This window comes from Hyperolius riggenbachi, chromosome 4 (genome assembly GCF_040937935.1).
Source record: "Hyperolius riggenbachi isolate aHypRig1 chromosome 4, aHypRig1.pri, whole genome shotgun sequence".
NCBI lineage: Eukaryota > Metazoa > Chordata > Amphibia > Anura > Hyperoliidae > Hyperolius > Hyperolius riggenbachi.
The window spans coordinates 422901899-422927169 of NC_090649.1; the positions used below are offsets into that span (position 1 = coordinate 422901899).

The 25271-nt window shown below is 41.8% G+C and overlaps 1 protein-coding gene across 3 annotated transcripts in view; it reads left to right on the forward strand.

The window, feature by feature from the left end:
- Positions 1-25271, forward strand: part of RALGAPA2 (Ral GTPase activating protein catalytic subunit alpha 2) — a 493961-nt gene that overhangs the window by 113371 nt on the left and 355319 nt on the right. For all 3 annotated transcript variants that reach the window (XM_068232435.1, XM_068232436.1, XM_068232437.1), the window contains exons 9-13: positions 467-666; positions 4576-4806; positions 10310-10483; positions 15589-15726; positions 23395-23543. In XM_068232435.1, coding sequence (XP_068088536.1) covers positions 467-666; positions 4576-4806; positions 10310-10483; positions 15589-15726; positions 23395-23543 — 892 coding nt within the window. The remainder of the gene's footprint in view (positions 1-466; positions 667-4575; positions 4807-10309; positions 10484-15588; positions 15727-23394; positions 23544-25271) is intronic.

The following is a 25271-nucleotide window of genomic DNA, read 5'->3' on the forward strand; positions in this document are numbered from 1 at the left end:
TCACACCCTTAAAGTGATGCCTTTTATCGCCTACCTGATATATTGAATATATGGACTTTGAAACCGTTTCATAGAGGTACCATACACTACCAAGCTTAATCCAGCATATGCACCTAGCTGTAGAGTCTAGAGTCCCTCTTTAACTAAGATGAACATGATTGGGTTTTTTCTATCACTAGTGCTTTCACATTTATTTATTTATTTTTAGTGAATAAGGTCATGTCTAGCCTGAACTTTTGTGGAGGCGGTAGGCATGCTTAATTGACTGTAAGTAAAGGTCACCTTCAGCCATTTTGACTTTGTTTTTCATTAACGCAAGGTAAACAGAAAGAGAAGGATATTTATAGGGACTTGGCAGAGACCAGTTTACGTGCAAAGCAGGACAATGTACTTATTGTTTGCCAATAGTTTGTAAAATGACCAGGGTTGTTGATACCGTGGAAGTAACAGACACTCTCTGTTTCAGATATTCCGGATGTCAGACCAAAGCCAGTATATGTCACCTTAACCCGGAACAATGAAAACCACTATAGCACAAAAATCCCACACATGGCAGCTAGAGTCGTGTTTATCAAGTGGCTTGTCACTTTCTTTCTGGAAAAGAAATATGTAGCATCTTCTCAAAGCACTAAAAATGGAGGAGAGGTTCTACCAAAACTTATCCAGGTGGGTGTGAAATTGACAGAAGGCTGTTTCCGTTACATCTGGTTGCATTGATTTGTTTATATTACTTGAGAACCCCAACATGTTCAGCAGGTGGTCTGTACAGTAAAGTAGCAAAGGGTGTAAATTACAAATATAAGGTGAACAATCACAACAACATGACACAGAAGGGGACGAGGACGTTGCTTTTCTGTCAGTCGTAAGGTGGCCACACACGATACAATAAAATGATCCGATTTTACGGTAATTCGATAAAAACAATCGTATCTCCCGAAAAAATCGAAAGCTTTTTTTTTTCATTCGACTGAAAAATCCGATCGGATTTCCCGTTTTCTTCGATTTTTAGCGATCCGGAATGCCAGATATTTTTCTTCAATCTTTCTAAAGATTGTATGGTGTGTGTTAGATTGCCAATTTATTAATATACACACCCTAGCTATTTTCTATCCAATCATAATTGGGAAAAAATTGAATATACGTGTGTGGTACATTGGTCATATTTTTGAAATGTTACAATCAGTCAGAAATTGAACAGATATTTAAAAAATTGTATGGTGTGTGGCCACCTTTAGAGTCATGGAGAGTTTGCTTGTTGGTGGGTAGGGAGGGGTCAAGACTCAGAGAAAGATGGATAGACATTCCTGAGGAGAGAGAATCTGAGGGATTTTTCTTTTCAACATGTTAATGGGGGTGGTCTTCGAGGATGAGGAACAGAACTCTACTGAATGAGAAAAAGATAGATATATCCAGGCACATCCCTTTAATATATGTAATTTTTTCTTGTAACTGACCCTTGTGGCCAGGGTATAAAGGACCACTATCGCGAAAAACTGTAAAATTTAAAACACATGTAAACGCATACAGATAAGTAGTTTTCCTCCAGTGTAAAATGAGGCGCAGCGAGCCGGTGTGTGCGGCTGGCAAGTACGCATATGCGCGCTGGCATGTGACGACGATGACAGAGCTAGAGTCCGTTTTTAAACCCACAAAGGTCACTAGTTGTTTATAAAGACATTTCCTCAAAAGCATTTATTGAAAGACGCTGTCCTTTGTCCCTGCCCGCTGTACACTTGGACGGTGCAACTGCCATTCACTAAGTACTTTTCAAAATAAATAATACCCTTAGAATCACTCATGAGAAGATGGACTAGTCCAAAACCTATCAGTTCTGTCAGACTTTTACTACCCACTGCAAATGACAGCAACATAGGAGAAAAGGAATTTATGGCTTATTTTACTCAGGAAGAAATGTACTTCTTATTTGTATGTTTTTATATGTATTTAAAATTTAGCAATTTTCACGACAGTGGTCCTTTAATCTAGTGCACTCCCTCTTTCCCCTGTCTGTGACCATTGCCAGGATGCACACAGCGTATGCAGGTGTGTGCACAGTGGACATTAATATATTTCGTTAGCTCCCTTGTGAGTTTAGTTTGATGCACTATCTGCACCCTCATCAGGATGTGTGCTCCTAATCTTTTAGATAGGTTTGATGCAATTAATGTTTCCATGTCTGCACTATGCATGTTACAGGGCTAGAGTGAGGACACCTTTGAATACCTGGGTACTTCTGTAGGTGACTACACAAGGGAATGCATTCTTTTGTAACTGAGACCCCAGCTTTTCACTTATCTGTAGGGAAAGCGGTGGTGCTTGCATGATTGATCCATGTGAATGCATTATTTTAGCAGATAGAGGGTTCGATAGATAATTACTGACTGGTCCAATCTTATTTTTGATCGTTTTTCTGATTGATTTCTCATAGAAGTTAATGGAAATTGATAAGAAAAATGGGATAGGAAAATCGTTAGGAATGGGATCTGAAAATCGATCGGACACTAAATCTGCTGAAAATTTCATAGTGTATTCCCAGCATAAGAGAAGTGTAACTGGGGAGACTGTTTTTAGTGAGGAGGACGTTGGTAGCACTTCTGATTACATAAGCAGTTGAGCTGACAATAGTTGTTTCCTTTTTGTTATATTATCTCACTTTTAGTATCTGACTGAGCGAATTGAAAACAATAGCTTCCCTTTGGTTTGATTCCAGAGTCTGGCCTCATACAAGCATATGACGACCAGGTACTAGGTCACCTGGCAGCAGGGGTTGATATTCGATTTCTCAGGCCACACTTTGGTGCTGAGGCTGTACAGATGCATCTGTAGGCTAGTGAGGCATTCTGTTACTGTGTAAGGGAGGAAGAGGGCCAGTAGTGCAGCTCACAAATAAGTGGGTGGGTGAATAGGAGAACAATGCTCATGGCCTGCCCCGCACTCCGCCAAGACTATTGGCCAAGCAGATTGCTGACAAGAGCAGTGGGATCTGCTCTGACCGGCATCAATGTATGCATATGTGTGCATTATAAACCCTGTCTCCTTAAAATCTTACTGTCATGAACCAGGATTCAAAATGGGGAGGTAAGTCTTTTGGAGCATTGTTCTGTTAGCTCAAAATAAGTAACAGGATTTGGTAAAGTTAGCCTTTCACAATGCAGGTGATGTCTTGCAGCTTTGTTTCATTAACTTCTCACATTGGGTCCGATCAAATTCACCTTTCTCTAAGTCTTCACCTAGGGTTACATTTTCATAGTTCGCTTTTTTAAAAAATGCTTGTTTTTTTTCCTCTCTTTATAAATACATTAAATGAAATCGTTTGTTTCCATCAAAGTAACTAGTTTGGCACTTCTGTGTACTAAGAATAATGTGGCAATAGAGTGCTTTCAATTGTGATGGTTAATATGTGATGCAGTTTTTGAGGTCACAAGTCTGCTGGGATCCAGATAAAATTAGTGTCAAATTAGGATTCTGTAAGATTGTTCTATTTTAACCTAATTTACTACTTCTTAGTCCATTGCCGCCTTTATTGGTGGAAGCAGAGCATATATTGTGACGTGATCTCCTATCCGCCTTGCCCTTGATTTCCCTTTCTATAACACGGCATAGCTTCTCGTTTTTAATCAAATGGCATATTTGACACGGGGTTTCTGAGTGAGGTACAACACAGTGTTTACTTGTTACTTCATTTATTTACAGTCCATTTTCAGACACAGACATAAATATAACCTGATGGCTTAGTACTTAGAGTGCTCAATAGTAGAAAGCTGGCACATCTGACAGGTTTTGGACTAGTCCATTGCCTCATGGGAGATTTTCAGATTTACAAAAGTAAAACCATGAGAAGGTGGCTTCACAGTATTTGATTACTCCTTAAAGGACAGCTGTGGTGAGAGTGATATGGAGGCTGACATATTTTTTTTTTATAAGCAATACCAGTTACCTGGCAGCTCTGCTGATCTATTTGGCTACAGTAGTGTAAGAACTTTGGCAGAACAAGCACGCAGCTAATCTTGTCAGAGCTGACAATAATGTCAGACACGCCTGATCTGCTGCATGCTTGTTCAGGGTCGATGCCTAAAAGTATTGAAGCAAAGGATCAGCAGGACTGCCAGGCAACTGGTATTGCTTAAAAGAAAATAAATATGGCAGCCTCCATATACCTCTCGCTACAGTTGTCCTGTAAGCCGCACACCAAACTGCTATGTTCTGTGAAACCACCAATATGCAAAAAGGATAAAGAATGGTAGCGCTAAAAAAAATACATTTATTAAGAGATAACGATAAAACCACAATAGACTGATATCACATTTGCAATGGAACCAAGTCTGTTTGAAAATGTGCTACAATATGGAAATTGGCACAAACTCGGTCCATCTCGCATACAATCATACATGGAGCTCCACCTTAAAAATAAATGTGTTGATATATCAATGTGCACTAATGTTCCAAATGTATGGGCAGTTTGTAGAAAGTATAACCTTGAACTAAAACAGAAAGGATCTCTAATAAGAGGGTAACTCCTTTCAGTTAGTGTTGTTCATTGATTTGCATTTGGTTTGTTCTCTATGCTTTGTGTAGACTGTATCTGTGGTTAATGTCAATCAAGAGAAGAGCCAAGAAGTGGAGACCTCTGGGGTCCCCGAGCAGGAGAAGAACCACTCAAACAGCAGCACTTTGTCAGACCGAAGACTCAGTAACTCCAGCCTGTGCAGCATAGAAGAAGATCACAAGAATGTGTATGACATGGTGCAGAGAATCTTCTTGTCCACACGGGGATATGTCAACTTCATCAACGAGGTCTTCAGGCAGGTGGGTGAGGTGTGACAGAACACCACACACAGCTTTACCTCTGGGCAACATGACTATAGAGCGGGTGTACTCTGTGATTCAATTAAAGTGAGCCTCTTGGGTTTTAGAACAGATGACATTTCTCTGTTACATGTAACATATTACACAGTAGTATTTGGTAAACAAGGACTCAGCATTCCAAGTGGAGATGAGTTCCAATCCAGACAATCTTAGAACTATACCAAATGGCGGCTTTGACTTCTCTGCTTTGGAGCTTCACCCTGTCTTCTTCCTGTTTCCAGACTAAAGAGAGTACTTTATTAGGTAGGCAAGTTTTGTTGTATATAGACAGTTTCCAAGGACTTATTCAGGTGTACTTTCCAATCACCCTCAGAGGCAGAGCTGTGGTGTCGGTACAAAAATCATCCAACTCCGATTCCTCAGTTTATGAAACCGTCCACTCCGACTCCATGTACCCAAAATTACTCCGACTCCTTAGTCTAATTCTTATCGACTCCAGCTACCCAAATTTGCTTTGACTCCGACTCTACAGCCCTGCTCAGAGGTTAAGTAGTACACACTTAATAGTTAAGTAATACCACCCTATAATTTTTGCAGACCCCCAAATGCTGGTCATGTGGCTTTTTTTTTTGTGTGCCTGTTAAAGGTCTTACAGACACTGAAGCGAAAAAAAAGCTATATTTTGTATGTGTAGTACAGCTAAGAAATAAAACATTAGCAGCAGAGACATAAGTCTAATATTGTTTCCAGTACAGGAAGAGTTAAGAAACTCCAGTTGTTATCTATGCAAAAGAGCCATTGAGCTCCACAACTTTCAAAGTCGCAGAGAGCTCTGTCTTCTGAAGCTTATCTCAAGTGTCATTCCATTGTATTTTCTTTTTGTCTGCAGAGGGCAGGTAAAAAGTTTGCTAGCCGGCTCTGTAAAATCATTTAGAATGCTGAGTAGTGTGTAAACTGCAAATATTAGAGAATGATGCAATGTTATAAAAAAAACTATATAACTGAAAAATAAAAAGGAGTATATTTTCTTTGCTACTAATGTTCTAGTAATTATCCATACTACACAACCAATTCATTATATCATTATTTTTTTGCTTCAGTGTCTCTTTAAGGATGAGTACTTTGAGGGTTTCCTTGTTACCTTTCCCAGCTTTGTGGTCTGCTTTGCAATTTTGCCTGCTGTTACTTATGTTATTAGCAATGGGTGGTCCATATTGTTGTTTGCTCGGGGTCATCTTTTTCTTAACCTGGCCCTTACTTGTAATAACAGGTTATTGGATCTCAATAACCTTTTGTATAGTCTATTTTCTGTGACGAGAGTGCACTTAGGATCATGAGAGTTTCGAGTTTCTCTGTGCAAAGGAAATGATGATTCTTACAGTACTTAGTTATCATATTTGCCAACTTCAATAATGCTAAGTACCTGATTTATTTATTTTTAACCCTAAAGTACTGGTCATGTAACCCATGAACAGCTTTTTTTTAAACCAGTGTGCACATTTGCCATAACAATTTCTAGAACACTTATTTTGCTCTTTCTACCCCTTTAGACTTCTGTTGTGTGGCATAATTCCCTTCCCTAATTTTTTTGTGTCAAGCTTCCCGTGTGGCTGTTGCTGCCTGGATAGGAAAATATTTTAGCTCCGCTGTCTTCCTAAGAAAAGGCAAGCTGCATCTATGTTTTCTGTTGACCTGCTCTTTCGGAACCTGTTGACGGAGGGCAAGTGAACTGTTATTTTCAGAGGATAGAGCGAGGCATAGTGAAATCATTTTGTACTCAGCCATTTGATTTCATTCTGACAGGTGCTTTCAGTAACTGCAGTTACCTGCGAGTTTCAAAGGTTTCATACTACCATCTAGTGTTCAGAATTGGTATTGGCTGGTTTAATACAATGTTCCTATGCCAAGTTCATACATTTATAGCAAGTTTTGTTGAGTGTTTTATTTCCTGTGGTGTAACGGCTGTTTTTATGGAGAAACTGTAGGAAGTCACTGTGTGCATTTCATGCAGTCTGAAGCGGGCCTCTTGTAAGTGCTCAGAGTAGGTAATGACCACAGGACATAACGCTCTTAAAATTGTATAAGGGCTTTTTTTTGTTTTGTTTTTTCTACCCATCTGCACCTATCCGATCAAAGAGAATACTGTGAATCTCAGCTTTCATGGTGGCATTGGACAGACCGGAATGTTGTATTGAGTAGGTTGTGATCCTGTGAAATTGCTACTCAAGCAGTTGCCTTGGATTGCTGTTGTCAGCAATACAATTAAGAAGACTGCTGAATGCCGTGAAATTGCATATGCCTTGCTGGTAAAAAAACAAAACGAAAAAACTGCAATGTAATGTCAAAGGCAAAGCCTGCACGGGAATCTCTTACACAGCTCTGTGCAATCTGGATGTCTATATTGTCTGTGCATATTGTTTCAGCATAAATAGGACTATGCATAAAGTGTCAGTGTATGAAGTTTTAAAGAGAAACCGTGACCAAGAATTGAGCTTCATCCCAATCAGTAGTTGATGCCCCCTTTTACATGAGTAGTCTATTCCTTTTCACAAACTGATCATCAGGAGCTCTGTGTGGCTGATATTGTGGTGAAACCCCTCCCACAAGGAACTCTGAGGAACATGGTCCTCGTAGTTTCCGGTCTGTGAACCTTGTTGCATTGTGGGAAATAGCTGTTTACAGCTGTTTGCAACTGCCAAAAAAAAAAGCAAGCAGCAGCTACTTCCAGAGACATCACCTGCCAACAGTAACCATGTCACCATGTGATAAATGTCAGAATATAAATCATGGAGAGGAAAGCTTTTACAATGGGTAAACACTGACTAAATCATATAATATACATAATTATTGTAAAAATGAAGCACTTTTTTTATTTCATTATTTTCACTAGAGTTTCTCTTTAAAGAGAACCTGAACTGAAAATTAAAAGTCAAAATAAACATACACAGGTCAGGCTTACCTCCCATGTAGTCTACTCATCAATCTCTTTCTCCTCTCCTGTGTCCTGTTTGTTCACTGTGATTAATGGAATTCTTTGCCCTCCATTTTGAAAATGGCTTTTACCCCAGAACAGCTTCCTGGTCAGCACACTGTTGAACTGTACTATTGCCCACTTGAGCCATAGGGAAACATGGACAGTACCTTGCACATTCAGTTGGAACTGACAGCAGCTGATACATAACTGACAGCAATTGGTATATTTCAGTTCTGACAAAATCTTGTCAGAACTGGAAGGGATCACTGTAAGAAGAAAATGGTGAGCCTCTGAGAGGAAGTGATGGTGAGGTAAGTATGTAATATTCATTTGCAGCTACATCATGTGTTTATTTTAAATAATTTTACTCAGTTCAGGTTCACTTTAAGCCTGGTACACAAGTCCAGTTTTTATGGTCCAATTTTACAACCAACTTCCATGTAGTATGAGATCTTACCTCACTCAGTTCATAGTATTCAAAATCTGTTGGCCCTCATGCTACATGAAGGTGGAAGAATTGGCGGTGATTGGCCAATCAAAATTGAATGTGTGTACCAGGCTCTATGGCAGGTTTTAGTGTATATACAACTGTGTATACATAGTGTTAAGCTAGGCTCACACTTGAAAATTTGTTTGCGTTTCCACTAGGGATCATAAATGAGATGCAGATTATTTCTCCTTGCACTCAGATTTTAATGTAAATAATATGCGGCCTCAAATTGGTCCATTCAGAATAACTTTCTGTCAATTTTTATTGGGCCAAACTTAAGCTGCATAACCTTTACATGAAATTTGAATGCAAGGAGAAATTATTTGCATCTGATTGATCACTGCTAGTTTTGAGGCATGCGTTTGTGGCCGCAGACCAGTAGTACTGAAGCCCGAGGAGCCTTTCACATTGGTGTGGTATTTTTACCGCACCCCACCGCAGGGCAATGAAAGTCTATGGGCACTTTCATACCAACACGGAACAGCGCAATGCAAAGGAAGTGACGTTTTCAAAGGCATCCCGACGCTAAGGCAAACCTACGTTACTGTGCGACACGTGAAATCATGTAGGGCTATGGCGACGTGAGTATGCGAAAATGCCAACCGCAGGTTTTACGCATTATGCGTGTGCGGAAGCGTATTTTAGCAATCCGCTTCCACGCACGTGAACGCTTCAGCCACAGGAAGTGAGCGTAATCCCTGAAGGCCTGTTTTGGCCGTGCGCTGCGGCCCCTGGTGCCAATTCTCAGCGTGAAACCGGCCTCAGGCTAAATTCTCTCAGGGCAGTATCTACATGGAATTTGTATGTTTTCCTAATTTTCGTGGGATCCTAAAAACACAATCTTTGGTTGATCCATTACCCCCCCTCCCCCACCCCCTTCCTGACTGACCTTAGACCAGTGGTCCTCAAACTAAGGCCCGCGGGCCGAATGTGGCCCCCTGAGGCTTTTTATCCTGCCCTCCACACACAAAATGTATTACTTACAGATGCGATCAGCTACATCTTTAAATATTGGTGGCCCGCATATAGAATAGCAGTGCTGGCACCATCCATCCACATGGAAGCCAGAAAGCAGTAATTTGCTGGTTTCCAACCAAATTTTACATCAGGTGACACTGCTGTCCAATTGAACTGCAGGTTGTCACCTGGGTATGCTTCACTGTCTGGCTCACAAAGACTTCCACATAATTTTATGTATACTCTGGCCCCCCAGCAGTCTGAAGTATGTTGACCCGGCCCTCAATGCAAAAAGTTTGGGGACCACTGCCTTAGACTATGTAAGGGAAATTACACTATGACTGTGGTAGACAAGACAAATAACCCTTATATTGTGCTTTTCTCCTGGTGGACTCAAAGTGCTTGAGCTGCAGTAGGCAGTAGCAGTGTTAGGCAGCCTAGCCCAAGGACTCCTTACTGAGGGCTCGTTCACTCTAGGCAGCGTTATTGACATATGTTGTGATGTTGGAAAGTTGCGGTTCGATGCTGGTCAGCAGAAATAGTTCTAATTCACCCAACCGGGTGAATGATTAAAAGCTCCCAGATGCGTTACAACGTAACGCTCTGGAATGCTTCATCTAATGTGAAAGGTAACATGAAAGTCAAATAGACTTTAATGTTACTTTTCTAACCGCATCGTGGGAGGAATTCATCAAAACTGACCTAGTGTGAAAGAGCCCTGTACAATAAGTGCTGGCTTACTGAGCAGGAAGAGCCGAAATTTGAATCCTGGTCTCCTGTGTCAGAGGTAGGGCCCTTAACCGGTACACTATCCAGCCACACTGGCCTTTGAGCTCCTCTAAAGAACAATTAGTGGCATGAATTGCTTGATACACTCTGTAAAGCACTGTGGAAAAATGTCACCAGAATATAATTGATGACCGTGGGAGCTCCTATTTTAAAGACATCCATTAGTGTGTTGTGTAGCCAACACACATAGAAGTATAAGCTGCAAAATCCTAGAAAACTGTCCAACATGAATTTCTAAATCTCTTACAGTCAGATAGTCACATGACGGGCACACTGTTTTTTGATTTGCCTAGGCATTCTTATTACCAGCCTGTGATGTGTCTGCCACAAGGAAGGTTGTGAAGGTTTACAGGAAATGGATCTTAAAAGAAAAGCCGATTTTCATGGACGAGCCATCAAAGCCAGTTGAGAACACTGAAAATGTGCTGGTTTTTGAATCAGCTGTTACAGAAACTGATGGAAAACAGGTATGAAAAATGCTGAGTTGGGCTGCATAGTTTTTTTTCGTTGTTTTTTTTCCCGCATGCAGGATTTAATGTCTGCAGTTGCCTGAAATGTAATGCAGAGGTATTTTATACTCATTGAAATAACAGTGGTGCAGCATACTGATTGTATGTACATCTATTGTATTCAAAGTATATAGTACCAAGGCGAAGCTGCTCTCCTAGACCCTTCGCTTCCCTGCCCCATCCACTACCAGAATTGGAGGGTGATGGGAGGCAACATTGCAGCAATCTTCCTGTCTGAAGATTTGACTTTAGCTGAAGGGAGTGATTATGGGGAATGGGGGAATTAGGAGAGGAACGGACAACACAGAGGTATGTGGATCCAACATGAACATACTGCATTTTTTGGACTATAAGACTCCTTTTTTTTTCTCCCCCAAACGTGGGGGAAAAAAGCCACTGCTGTAGGGGACTCCCTGTACTGTGCCCATACAGGGGGGGGGGGGGGGGGGGGGGGGGCAGGGACAAACGGATCACACAGGGGGGTATAGGGGAAGGACACAAGGGGGACACAACAAAGGGGCATAGAGGAGGACACAAGGGGGAAACAAGAGATAAAAGTAAACATAAGGTACAAAGGGGGCATAACCCAAAAGATTCCCCTTCACCACGGATGTACCAGGTTTAGTATATATATTTTTCCCCCTGGTTTTTGTCCTGTAAACCTAGGCGCATCATATGGACAGGATTGTCTTATAGTCGGAAGAATACGGTACCTCTGTGCTTACCTTAGGTACGTTTTCCCGCCGGTCAGTTAACCTTTAAAGTGCCTTTGAAAGTACATTTCATGGGAATACATAATGTTTAATGGTTTGTCACTAAAATACATTAGAAAGTATTTAAAGCAGACCAACACATACTATTAACGTTTATTTCCTACAAACTACTTCCAGCTAGCAGGTGGCAAATCCTAGCTTGTACTATGTATTAGTTTGTGCAGAAGTAGTTATACTGGTTACCGTATGCTGCACATTGATTGACTCGGCCCGTTTCCACTGGGGCTGTTTGTGCCCGATTTCACGCACACAAATGTGGATCCGGAATCTCAGCCTATTTAAATCAATAGGCTGCCTCCAAATTTGTGCGAGTGAAAAAAATTCTGAATCCCTATAGCTGTGCCTGACAGCGCTAAAGGGATTCAGCTGCGTACTCGCAGTGCACAAGTGCCGGCGTCCATCTCGGAGAAGGGCGGCTGCACTAGTGGAAGCCCGCCCTTAGGAGGGGCATTCCCCACCTCTTTATCCACAAAATAAAGGGGACTATATTTTATTTATTCAGGATGCTTCCAGACGTGCAGCAGTGCTGGGGTGTTTCCAAACAAAATCTGGCTTCTGTTGGAAACCGCAAGATAGAAGATGCTTTCTCTTTACAATTTAAGTTTTAAGTTTTATACACATTAGTAAAAAATAAAAAAATGAGTCTCCCAGAAAACATTAGTCTTCCTTTAGCTAGTATATTTTAGAGGATCTCCATGTGGAAAAAAATGTGTATACAGTATTAGGGTATAGGGTATAACACCGGCTTTGTAGAGAAGCCCAGTTACAGAACCTGATTCCCCCCCCTCCCCTGCAGAACCTAGAAATAGGATGCTACAATGAAGGATGGAGGAAGATTATGGCTGTAGCTACTGTGCTCACATGACAGTGGTATTTCTTTCAGAAATCATACTACTCTGTGTCTCTGCTTCTACTTTGCCAAGTGTGGGAGATGTGGAGAACACTTTGACTCATATGCAATTAACGTTTGCTCTGGACGTTTTCTCCTAGGAGATCATTTTTCCTCTTCTCTTTAGAATAACTTTTCAGCTCTTTGCAATTGAAAAAGTCCAAAAAGTAGATGAAGTACCATCAAAACTATTTTAACCACTTCGCCCTATCTGGACGGATATATCCGTCCAGATGGGCACTGCTGCTGCAGCCGTGTGGTGCGCGCGATCGGGCGCGCGCCCGCGCGCGCTCCCGCTGCCTCCCGCTGCCCCCCGATCAGTGAATGGGAATATAATTCCCAATCACCGATCTAAGTCTCCGGCAGAAATGCCGACGCTTTCTCATCAGAGAGCGCGGTATTTCTGCCCCCAGGAAACATCACCTTCTTCTTATAGTTCCTAGATGCGAGATCGTTCGCATCTAGGAATTTTTTGAATGTGGCCATCTTGTGGCCAAATAGTAAACTGCACCCACATACCTAAATTAAATAAAAAAATACATTCTATTACATCTAAAATTAGCTATTTACCTCCCAAACTAAAATTACCCAAATACATTTTTGTATTTAAAAAAAAAAAAAAATTACAATTAAAAACAAAAAAAAACTACATAAATAGTTACCTAAGGGTCTGAACTTTTTAAATATACATGTCAAGAGAGTATCTTATTAATTTTTTTAAAATTATAAGCTTATAAATAGTGATGGACGCAAATTGAAAAAATGCACCTTTATTTCTAAATAAAATATCGGCGCCATAAATTGTGATAGGGACGTAATTTAAACGGTGTAAAAAGCGGGACAAATGGGCACATAAAATGCATGGGTTTTAATTACTGTAGCATGTATTAATTTTAAACTATAATGGCCAAAAACTGAGGAATAATGATTTTTTTCCATTTCTATCTTAATCTTCCTGTTAAAATGCATTTACAGTAAAGTGGCTCTTAGCAAAATGTACTACCCAAAGAAAGCCTAATTAGTGGTGGAAAAAACAAGCTATAGATCAATTAATTGTGATAAGTAACGATAAAGTTATTGGCGAATGAATGGGAGGTGAACATTGCTCGGATGCTTAAGATTTTCGACGCTGTAGGCTGAAGTGGTTAAGTATTTCTTGCTTGCTGGTGATTTAAAAGCGAAGTTGAAAGCTAGGTTTGAAAATATCACTTAGGAGAACACTCAGGAGAAAAAAAGGTGAATTGCATATGGGCCTTTGTCTAAATCCCTGGGTATTGGTTGTGAAGTAGTATTTTTTTTTTTGCTCTTCTAACTCTCAGCACCGAAAACACAAAGCATCTGTCTTATCTTTGCACACAGAGGGCAGACAGCATGACTCATGAAGGGCAGGGGTCAGGGCGAAGTTGGCAAAATGCTAAGAAGAGTTGCAAATTCAACTGCCCTATGAAATTTCAACATGGTTTTCTGCTGGAACAGCAATAATATTTTGGGTAAACACTTCATTTGCAGAAGAAAGTTTTGTGTTTGGGTACTTTATTACACTAGAGCATGCTGTCCATCTTCATGGACGGGCGTGGCAAGCACCAAGTTTTTTTGGCTGCAGGCATCAATGTCCTATTTTTGGGGGTGGAGCCAAGCATAAATAAGAGGAGGGTGACTGACACAAAAAGGCTGGGCAAGAAAGAGTGGCCCACGGGCTGCCAGTTGGACAGCACTACACTATTGGGCACCTTTAGGGCTCACTGTAAATGTATATGTTAGGCCAGACCCATGCTGTATGGTTCCACCTTTGTGAAATCCTCTGTTGATCTTTTGCTGCTCTGATATAAGTTACACTAGACATTTTGCATTCGTAGCTTAAAGTGTACCAGAGCTCCCGAAAACAAAAAGGTTTACACATACCTGCGACTTCCTTTAGCCCCATCAGCTTGGAACGCTCCCACGCTGCCTTCCTCCGATGTCTGCAGCTCCGGTACTGGGTCTCTGCACCTCCGTCAGTCGGCTCCAGACTACACAGGAGAAGTGCGCTCTTTGCTTATCTCTCCAGCAGCTGCTGGAGAGATAAGTAGAGGGCACACTTCCCTTGCGTCAGACTGGCTCCGACTGACGGAGGTGCAGGGATCCAGTACCGGAGCTGCAGACATCGGTGGAAGGCAGCGTGGGAGCGTTCCAAGCTAATGGGGCTGGAGGAAGCCCCAGGTATGTGTAAATCTTTTTGTTTTCGGGAGCTCTGAGTGCCTTTAAAGTGAACCCTCTATAAGTAAAATCCCTTAGATCATTGACATCAGTATGTTGGAAATCAGGGATTTCCATAAAAATGAATCTTATGTTAATTGCTTTGTGCCAACAGTCCAATCACCAGGGTTATTTTCCATTATCCAAAATTCAGGAGAAAAAATGCCATGCCAGCAAAATGCTGGAAACAAGAAGGGACTGGTGGGAATATGGTACTTCTTCATTTCAGTGATTTATAATTAACCTTTGCTCAGAGCAAAGTTACTACGTATGGTTTTTTTTTATAGTATTTGACTTTTTCAGAAGTTTTACAATTAGGCAAACTTGACAGCAGACTCTACTTTGAGGGTAACATACTGCTCACTGTAGTTTGCCTTCTTAAAACAGAAGGTATTTACGACAATTCAGCTTTAAGCGGGCAGCATTGATTTCCCACAATGCATCACTACTGAATATGCAAAGTATATCTTTATGTTCCTGAAGCCAAGCTCCTATCTAGAACCGCTGGTGTATAGCTAGCCTATAGCTCATACATTTTTCCGAGCCACACCAACCCAACATGCATACAGCCTGTTTCAGACTGTTGGTCCTCCTCAGTACATGGCATGGATTGATATGTCTCTGTGGGATAGGGCTTGGATCAGTACAACAGAATACCCAGGCAGCTCAGGGTGACCCAGAACCACTTGGAAAGTATAGGGAACTAAACAAGATATGGTCCCCTATACTTTCCTAGTGGTTCTGGGTCACCCTGAGCTTCTTGGGTATTATGTTGTTCTTGCTCCCTGTAAATCTGAGGATGGTCACATGACCAGCCACCACTGGGAGTGCTGAAAGGGAATGGGAGAGGAGCTTTATTTTGGAGTCCAGCATTTTATCTATCAGTCATTTCTAGAATTACATAATGCTCTATAAATACATGCTGTGTAAGGCAGACATTTTGTTTATTTTGCTGAAAGAAATGTCAGGTTCGCTTCAACTGTTGTTTTTCTCAGTAGTAACCATCGTGGCCTGTACCAGAATTGTTTTCTTCATTCTCCCCGGGGGTTCCTGGGAAGCTGTGCTAGGATTGACACCAGTTATTCCTATCTAAATGCAACCTGCTGTTTTATAAGTCTTTAAATCAAACTGACAGGGCAGTTAATTTGCGCTGACATTTGTTAAAGGTCTCGTCAGAGCCGAGCGGCCACAAACGCTCATCGAGTTGGGGAAGGACGTACTCTTTCACCAGCGCTGTGAGCCGAGGATGCGTCTGTGAAGACGAGAACATGGATGTGAAGGCCGGGGATCAGGCTGCATTGCAGGTAACTGCCACGCATGTTTCTGTATGGGGAATGAGGTATTTGACATGTACCTGGGTTGCTGAGGTGATGCTTTTCTGAGAAGGCATTGGAAAGGTCAGTAAGGAAGTATAAAGTGCATTATCCTGTATAAACCGATTAGATGTTACCTTTTATCAGTTTTGTGTAAAAAGAACAAATTAAAATTATCTCTAATTTAGTGCTTAGTGCCCTATTACATTTTCAGCTACAGTTTAATTTTAAAGTGAACCCGAGATGAAAATAAACTGGTAAGATAAACATTTCTGTTTATCCTCCCACTCTTAAAAATGACTTTTTTAGACATTCCCAGATTTTATTTTATATTTAAACATTTAGAAAGTAGATTGAATGTTTTGTTGTCTCTGCTTAGTTGCGGTCTATTAAGTGTCCCTAAATGAAAATACATGAAATATATTGACCCTTTCTCTATCCCTCTGCTCTCAGAAATATGTAGAAAAATGTATTCTGTCAGGAAAACTTTTATGGCTGTAATTTGCTTATCAGCGATGTTTACTATATTCCTGACAAGGTGCTGACAAGACAAAAGCTGTCACTTCCATCCTTAAAAATTAACTCTTTCGGACAGCAAAGTAAAACACCCTGGTTATTAATATGTTTGTACTGTACATACACCTGTTTATCTCATCATGTCACGTCGCCTTGGGTACACTTCAATGTTACATTTTCATAATAAGTATTACAAAACAGTCAGTAAAAAAGTTAAAGTGAACCTTAACCCTGAAACAAAAAAGTTTCACTTACCTTTGGCTTCCCCAAGCCCCCCGCAGCCATCCTGTGCCCTTGCAGCTCCTCGAGTGCCCTGTGGTCCCCCGCCACGGCTTAATTTCGTTTTAAGCTGACTCACAGTCGGCCCCCGGCAATGCGTCCTCTTCTTCACCTTCCCCGCCGTCAAGTGCGTCATGCGCGGTATGCTTGTGCATGACTCGCTTGGCTGTCCAATTATTCCTCTAACTAGACGAATGCAACTGCACGGCCATGCGCATCCTCGCTTGCATCTCCGGGAGCTTACTGCGCAGGCGCAGTACGACGTTTTCAGGTAAGTGTCAGTTTTTGGTTTTTAAAAACTATTTACAGAACCCCTTTAAACATGTGCATGCACAGTCCCGAGCCTATATAACTAGGCTGTGTTCCTTTTTTTCCTTCACTGTAAGGATTAAGAATACCAGGCCTGTAAATGTCACTTTCTTAGCAGTCAGATTTCAGTCTGACCTAGTATAACTCATATTGATAACTGCCATGAAACAGGAACACTTCACAGTGCCGGGGACAGATAAAAAATAATTAGTTAACCACTTCCGTACCAGCAGTCTCTGCACCCTTAACCCTCCTGGCGGTCTATTAAAAACCGCCAGGGGGCAGCGCAGCAGTTTTTTTATTTTTTATTTTTTAAAATCATGTAGCGAGCCTAGGGCGGCGGCATGGCGGGTAGCGGCGAATCGGCGGGTAGCGGCGGCGATCGGTGTGCACACGCAGCTAGAAAGTGCTAGCTGCGTGTAGAAAAAAAAAATTATGCAAATCGGCCCAGCAGGGCCTGAGAAATCCTCCTGCGCGGCTTACCCACCGCCAGGAAGGTTAAGGACCAGAGATTGCTAATACGGTAAAACACCACCTCCCGAGGATTCTCCACAATAATCTGCCATTCACAACGCTGCCCCATCACCGCAGGCTCCTCTCTCTGCCGTCCCTATGACGGCAGAGTGCTGTGCATCGGTCAGGTACCGCTTTCATTGGCTCCTGACCCTGTTAATCAATGTGAGCCAGTGGGGTCTGGGAGCCAATGAAAACTGCTCCTGATCGGCTCACAGAGCTCTGCCGTCGGAGACAGCAGGGCGAGTGTATTGAAGAGGGGATGTGCGATTCAGCATGACGTTGAATCTACGTCCAGTCAGAGTGGCAGCACCACCTGCTGGACGTAGATTCACACTACATCGGGCCGCAACCAGTTAGAGTGCAGTAGCAAAACATGAAAAACAGGTTTTCATTTAGCTGAGACAATAAATAAACACTTGGATTTTTGGCTTTTAACCACTTTGCCTCCAAGGGTTTTCCCCAGAGCAATTTTCACCTGTCAGTGCTCCTTCCATTCATTTGCCTATAACTTTATTACTACTTATCACAACAAAACAATCAATATTTGATTTTTTTCGCCTCCAATTAGGCTTCCTTTAGGGGGTACTTTTTGGTAAAAATTATTTTATTCTAACGGTTTTAACAGGAAAATAAGAAAATAAATGATTATTTCTCAGTTTTCGACCAATATAGTTTTAAAATAATACATGCTACTGTAATTAAAACCCACACATTTTATTTGCCCATTTTTCCCGGTTATTGCAACGTTAAAAATGTTTCCCTAGTACAGTGTATGGCAACAATATTTTATTTGGAAATAAAGGTGCATTTTTTCGGTTTTGCATCCATCATTAATTACAAGCCCATAATTTAAAAAGTAACAAAAACATACCCTCTTGACATACATAGTGATCCTAGTGATCGGCGAGGATAACGAGCACAGGAGCGTGGGAGGGGGGGGGGTTTGCGAGCGGGAGTGCGCGGCAGGATGGGACGTAGTTGCTACATCCCTGCAAGGAGAAGAGGGATTGTGCAGGGACGTAGTTACTTGTCCCGGGGGTCGGAAAGTGGTTAACGGAAACCTAAACTGAGAAGAATATGGATTTTTCCTTTTAAAATACCAGTTGCCTGACTCTCCTGCTGATCCTGTGTCTCTAATACTTGTAGCCACAGCCCCTTAAAGAGTAACTGTCAGGCTGCAGAAGCTAATTTAAACCTCTAGTCTCCTGTGTTAAACAGTTTAGACAGAAGCCAAAAAGGCATTACTAAAGATAAAAATCTCTCTTACATTTGATGTGTGCTTATCAGCACAGCTAAGCTCCTAAGCAGGACGCAAGCCGCATAACATACTGCAAAGCATTCTGGGGCCCTCCCCTCGGCTGCTAAGGAGAAGACGGGATCAAGTTTCAGCAGCTTCTAAAACTCATTCCAGCCACAGCACAGATAAATCTCGGGGCAGCGTACACTGCAGGAGTCCGCTATTGTTCCTAGCCACATGGCTCATTAATATTCACTGCAAACTAGTGTTATTCAGTATGAGCTGTTCTGTGATCAGAAGCAGGCAGGACATGACGACACATTTGGCTTCACAAACATGGAACCTGCCATGAGCTGTCAGGAGCATCATTCTCTGCATATACTATATACAAATTCTGTGAAATCCAAACGTGGACAGAGAAATGCATATGTAATGTAAGTACAGCCAATCTTTAGCTACTGATATATGTGTTTATTTTCTCTGAGACCCTATACCTAACAGCTCCTCTTTAACAAGCATGCAGATCAGGTGCTCTGACTGAATTCAGACTGGATTAGCTGCATGCTTGTTTCAGGTGTGTGATTCAGCCACTATTGCAGCCAATTCGATTACACGACTGCCAAGCAACTGGTATTATTTAAAAGGAAACATCCATATCCCTCTCAGTTAAGGTTCCCTTTAAACACAAAACACAACTGTAGGATATCAGGAAAGTCATACAGTATTTATAAGGATACAATTTGTTATCTTGTCAGTTTACGTTTACTTTAGGATTGCCTTAACAAGCTGCATTACACAGACATATCTGCCATTATTCTGGTGTGTGTCCATGCTGCAGCTCTTAAAGGGGTTCTGTGGAGTTGTAAAAAAAAAAAAAGCACAGACAGACACTTGCCTAGGGCTGCTATCGGACCCCTGTAGCTATTATGTCCCACGCCATCTTCCTAAGATCACTCGTTCTCCGGCTCTGGTCAGTTATTCGTCTAACAAGACGAATAGTGTTTCCGGGAGCTTACTGCGCAGGCGTAGTATGAGGTTTTCTCGTACTGTGCCTGCGCAGTAAGCTCCCGGAGGTGCGAGTGGGAGCAAGCACGCGCGCAGCCACGGCCGTGCAGCCGCAGTCTCGCTGAAGAGATGATTAGATCGAGACCAGCGGTGGGAAACGAGTGATCGGAGGAGGACAGCGCGGGACATGACCGCTACAGGGGGCAGATAGAAGCCCCAGGTAAGTGTCTTTTTTTTTTTGTTTTTTTTTTCTTTTTCTCCAGAGAACTCCTTTAATCTCTGCAAAACCTGCTTTGCCTGCCTTTGCCAGCTGTTACTGAGATGGGAGTGCTTATGCAAAGCCAGAATCACTTCTGGCCTGGAATGAATGTCTTTGCAGCAAACCCTGTGAAGCAGGTGGGATGAGAAGGGAACACAAGTGAAACATACAATGGATTGACCATGCCGATTATCTGAACAGGAAGTAATATACAAAGAGAGGCACGTAGAATCCTCACCAACTACAACTTAAAGAGGACCGCCAAGTCATTCTCATAAAGGCTGCTAAGATACCTGTCTATTTACAAATAAAAGTACATTAATTGCATAGATCCATAGGTGCATGAAAAACCATCATAAAAACAAACTGCTAGTTCAGACAAATAGTAGAAATTATTAAATATAGTTTCTGTATTTGCTATTTTTTCAATAATAAATTCTATTCCTGTTGCTCTGATGATTATTATGTTGAAGGTCAGGAGGACAGCAGAATTGAGCTGACATCCTGTTAGGTAACCTGGCTTTCTTCAGACCTCTTTTTCACGGAAACACAGATCTGTGGAGAAACTTCCTTTGTTAATCACTGCAGAGTGATGCAAGATGGAGCTAGTATCATTTAGAGAGGCATTTATACCTGAATAATTCATTATTTTTTTTGTAAAAATACAATAGCGAAGAACCTCACACAGATTCCTTTACATCAGTGTAACAGTTTCCATTCTGCACAAAACACTATTTAAGGTCCATCTACTGTGGAAACCAAAAATCAGGCACAGCAGGGCTAGTGCTGTGAGTGCAGCAGTGCCCTGCCTGTGTGTGCATATATGTGCACACATGACTTAATATTATTATATGGGGTCTAGGACTACACAATTTAGACAGCAGTGACATAGTTTTATCTCCCAGCAAAATGTGGGGTGCCAGAAAGATCGAGTAGACTGTACAGACACTACACTGTGATAAAAAACTGTTTTTGCAGGTAAAAGAGGCAGGGCAGTGCTGCACCCACAGGCTCTTGGAGTTTTGTGATCTGAAAAGTTAAAGAGAACCCGAGGCGGATGTATTAAATCTTAAGAGGACTCAGAGGCATGTCATGTGCACAATGACATTCCTCTGTGTCTCTCTATTGCCGCCGCTAGTCCACCTTGGGTCTGCTGCGCCCCCCTGAAAATATCGCCAGGCTAGCGACAATCTGCTTGTCGCTAGCCTGATGTTTACCTCTCAGCCTGTCAATAACTTTTTCAAGCATTGCCTTCTCCATAGCGCAGCTCCCTTCGCCGATCTCCGCCTCCCTAGCTTCCAGGTGGGTCACGGCTTAGCTTCCGATTGCAGGAAGCTAAAGAGGCGGAGAGCGGCAGGCGGAGCTGCGCTATGGAGGAGGCGGGGTAGGTGATGCTTGAAAAAGTTATTGACAGGCTGAGAGGTAAACATCAGGCTAGCGACAAGCAGATTGTCGCTAGCCTGGCGATATTTTCAGGGGGGCACAGCAGACCCCGGGGGGACTAGCGGCAGCAATAGAGACACAGAGGCATGTCATTGTGCACAGGACATGCCTCTGGGTCCTCTTAAGATTGATACATCCGGCTCAGGTTCTCTTTAAGACTTTTGCTTATTTACATAATACACTACTGCTTTTTTAGCTGCTAGGTGGAGCTGTTGAGTGTTAAACGTATGTCATTCCTTGCATTTAAACAACACAAGGAAACACACTTGACAGTCGCTGCCAAATCATGGCTGTAGGAGGTGGAACTACCACAATGTACAGAACGTGAATCATGAACCCATCGAGTGAGTTTATTTTTCTCTTGGTTCGGTATTTTAAAATTAAAGCGGTCTAACACCCAGCATTACAACTTAGCTTTAAAGGGAAGGTTCAAGCAAAATAAAAAAATGAGTTTCACTTACCTGGGGCTTCTACCAGCCCCATGCAGCCATCCTGTGCCCTCGTAGTCACTCTCTGCTGCTCCAGTCCCCCGCTGGGAGCTTGCCGACCTTGAAGGTCGGGGGCCGCATTGCATACATTTTTACGCATTCCAGCTAGTGCAGGAACATTAACGCATACATTTTTACGCGTTACTGATTCAATGCGTACATTTTTACGCATTGAACCAGTAATGCGTAAAATGTATGTGATAATGTTCCTGCACTAGCGGGAATGCGTAAAAATGTACGCAATGCGTCCTGCCGACCTCCGAGGTCAGCAAGCTGCCAACGGGGGACTGGAGCAGCAGTGAGTGACTACGAGGGCACAGGATGGCTGCATGGGGCTGGTAGAAGCCCCAGGTAAGTGAAACTCATTTTTTTATTTTGCTTGGACATTCCCTTTAAAGGATTGCTTACAGCTTAGAAACTATTATGCCAGATTTTTTTTAAAGCAGAAATTCACTGAATGGGTTAAACATGACATTTTAGTGCTGTATTCAGCTAGGATTACACATCTGTGCTTAGGTTTAGTTACAAATGTATCTTTGTTTGGAATGCAAATAGACCTCTGAAAAGCCGGTCTGGGAAGCCCTCTTTGTTCTCTCAGAGAGGTGTTTGTTTATTACATTGTAAATAGATACATTTGTAACTAAACCTCAGCACAGAGAAGGATTTCTAGCTAAATGTCATGTTCAATCCATTCAGTGAATTTCTGCTAAAAAAAAAAAAAAAAAATCTGGCATAATAGTTTATAAGCTGTAAGCAATCTTTTAAAGCAAAGTTGAAATGCTGGGTGTTAGACCACTTTAAGTCCATCACCCTAAAGGTGCGTACACACATGCGACTATAGTCGTTTGTAACGATCGTTCCCCGATCTTTACCAACGACGATCGTTACAAAAAACGAACCAACGACTATTAAGGCAAACGACGAACGAGGCAAATCGCTACAAAACAAAGTTCTGTCTTGGCGGATTTTTACCACCGACGATCGTTTGCAAAAGTAGTACATCGTTGGAAACGATCGTTCGTACTAGGCTTGACATGCGCATTTCACTATTTCTCCATGGAACTTCTCATTTTTATGCGCAGGCGCAATAGTTGCTTTCTGTGATGTAACGTTCGTTCTAACGATCAGATCGTTACACACATTTTAAAACTACCTTTGCTTAGGTCGTTCTTTCATCAATTAAAAGTTCGTTCGTCGTTCTTAACGAACGATCGTTGTCGCATGTGTGTACGTAGCATAAGCCCCTGCCCTTTTTTTTGGTTTGTTTTAGAATTTGATTTTTGCACAATCAACGGAAATTCACCATCTTCTCTGAGGATTTTTAATTCCTTACTTGATATTGATCATTTTTGATTGAGCTTGAAGTTCGAATCAATTCCTGTTTGAGTTGATTACAGAATCCTGTTGTATCAATTAAAAGTAAAAAAAATCAATAATTATATGGCCAGGTTAAGGGAGAGTTTTCTTCTTGTGTTACAAATTCATAATTGACAGCCGTTCGACATGAAATGGTTGTTTTTGCTAACACTAAATATAAATGGCTTGTATCGCTAATATTGTTTCTATGTAATGAACTGTATGTAAATCCGTGTGTCCTTCATTTCCAGGTCTTCCTAACCAACTCGGCGAATGTTTTCCTGCTGGAGCCGTGTGCTGAGGTCCCATTGCTGCTGGAGGAGCAAGTGGAAGCCTGCAAATCTGTTTTAAGTATTTACAGGCGGATGATTATGGACCTTGCAATGGATAAAAAGACCTGGTAAAGATTATTATACCATTCAGCAGTACTAACATGAATGTATACTGGAAGAGAAGTTATTATATTCTATGTACGAAGCACCATCATCTTCTGAGTACAATACAGATAAAAATATGGACCTTAAATACATACATAGTTTACGCACAGTACAATCATCCAGTAGCACAAGTACAGATTCGGCACACAGTTCATGCATGGCATAACGTCCAGCATTACAGGTACACATTATTTTGTTACAATAAGTGCTGCAGACTAGGGGAAGACCCTGTCTGTGAGCTTACAATCCACAGGGGAGTGAGATGGAGACACTGGGTAAGATGACATTCTAGCATGTGTGGCAGTGAGTCTTGATATCTAGTATAGATGAGGACATATCACCGGAAGGGGACTTTAAAGAAAACCTGAACTGAAAATTAAAAGTCAAAATAAACATACACAGGTCATACTTACCTCCCATGTAGTCTACTCCTCAATCTCTTTCTCCTCTCCTGCATCCCGTTCGTCCACTGTGATCAAGGGAATTCTCTGTCCTCCATTTTGAAAATGGTCATTACCCCATAACAGCTTTCTGGTCAGCACACTGTTAAACTGTAATATCGCCCACTTGAGGTATAGGAAAACATGGACATTACTTGGCACATCAGTTGTCCTCTCAGCTATAACTGACAGCAACTGATATTTTACTGACAGCAACTGATATATTTCAGATCTGACAAAATATTGTCAGAATTGGAAGGGAACTGGAAGGGATTATTGTCAGAAGAAAATGGTGAGCTTCTGAGAGGAACTGATGGCAAGGTAACTATGTAATGTTCATTTGCAGCTACATCATGTGTTTATTTTAAATAATTTTACTCAGTACAGGTTCCCTTTAAATGATTGGATGTATACCAGAACAATAACGTGTTAAGGGTACGTTTCAAGGCTCAGAGAATGGAGGAACGATGTGGAAAAGAGAGTTGCAAAGGAGAGGGAAAACTTGTGGGAGACCCTGGATGAAACCATGGGAGGAGGTGACCAAAGTGGAGGATAGGACAGTTTCCTGTGAGGTGCAAAGATTGTAGGTGTAATATCCTGGAATTTAGTGAGGAAATGTATGGAGGGCAGAAAGTTGATCTTAAAGAGGAACTCCAGTGAAAATAATGTAATAAAAAAGTGCTTCATTTTTACAATAATGATGTATAAATGATTTAGTCAGTGTTTGCCCATTGTAAAATCTTTTAAATCCCTGATTTACATTCGGACATTTATTACATAGTGACATTTTTACTTGTTGGCAGGTGATGTAGCTGCTGCATGCTGTTTTGGCAGTTGGAAACAGCTGTAAACAGCTATTTCCCACAATGCAGCAAGGTTCACAGGGCCAGATTTATCAAAGCATTACCGACAGTTTTTTCTTCTAAAACTGTTCTAACCAGCAGGGGAACAGTTCTGCATGATAGTAAGAAACTTCCCAAAGCCTATGTAATAGCAGTAGTTTAGTGAGGATTTCTAGAGCTACACTACAGTTAAGAAAAGTGCAAGTCCATCCCTACACTGCTGCAGATTAAGAAGTGCTCATTAGCTGTTCTACAAATAGTGCAGCTAGATGTGATTTGTGAAGGGCTCCTCCCCCCTCACTCAGAGCTTGCTGACAGCAGGTGTGTTGGTTACCTCAGCGACAGCAATTCCCCTCACACACTGCACTTCCTAAGAGACCTTCCTAGCTCTTTCTATTCCTTACAGTTT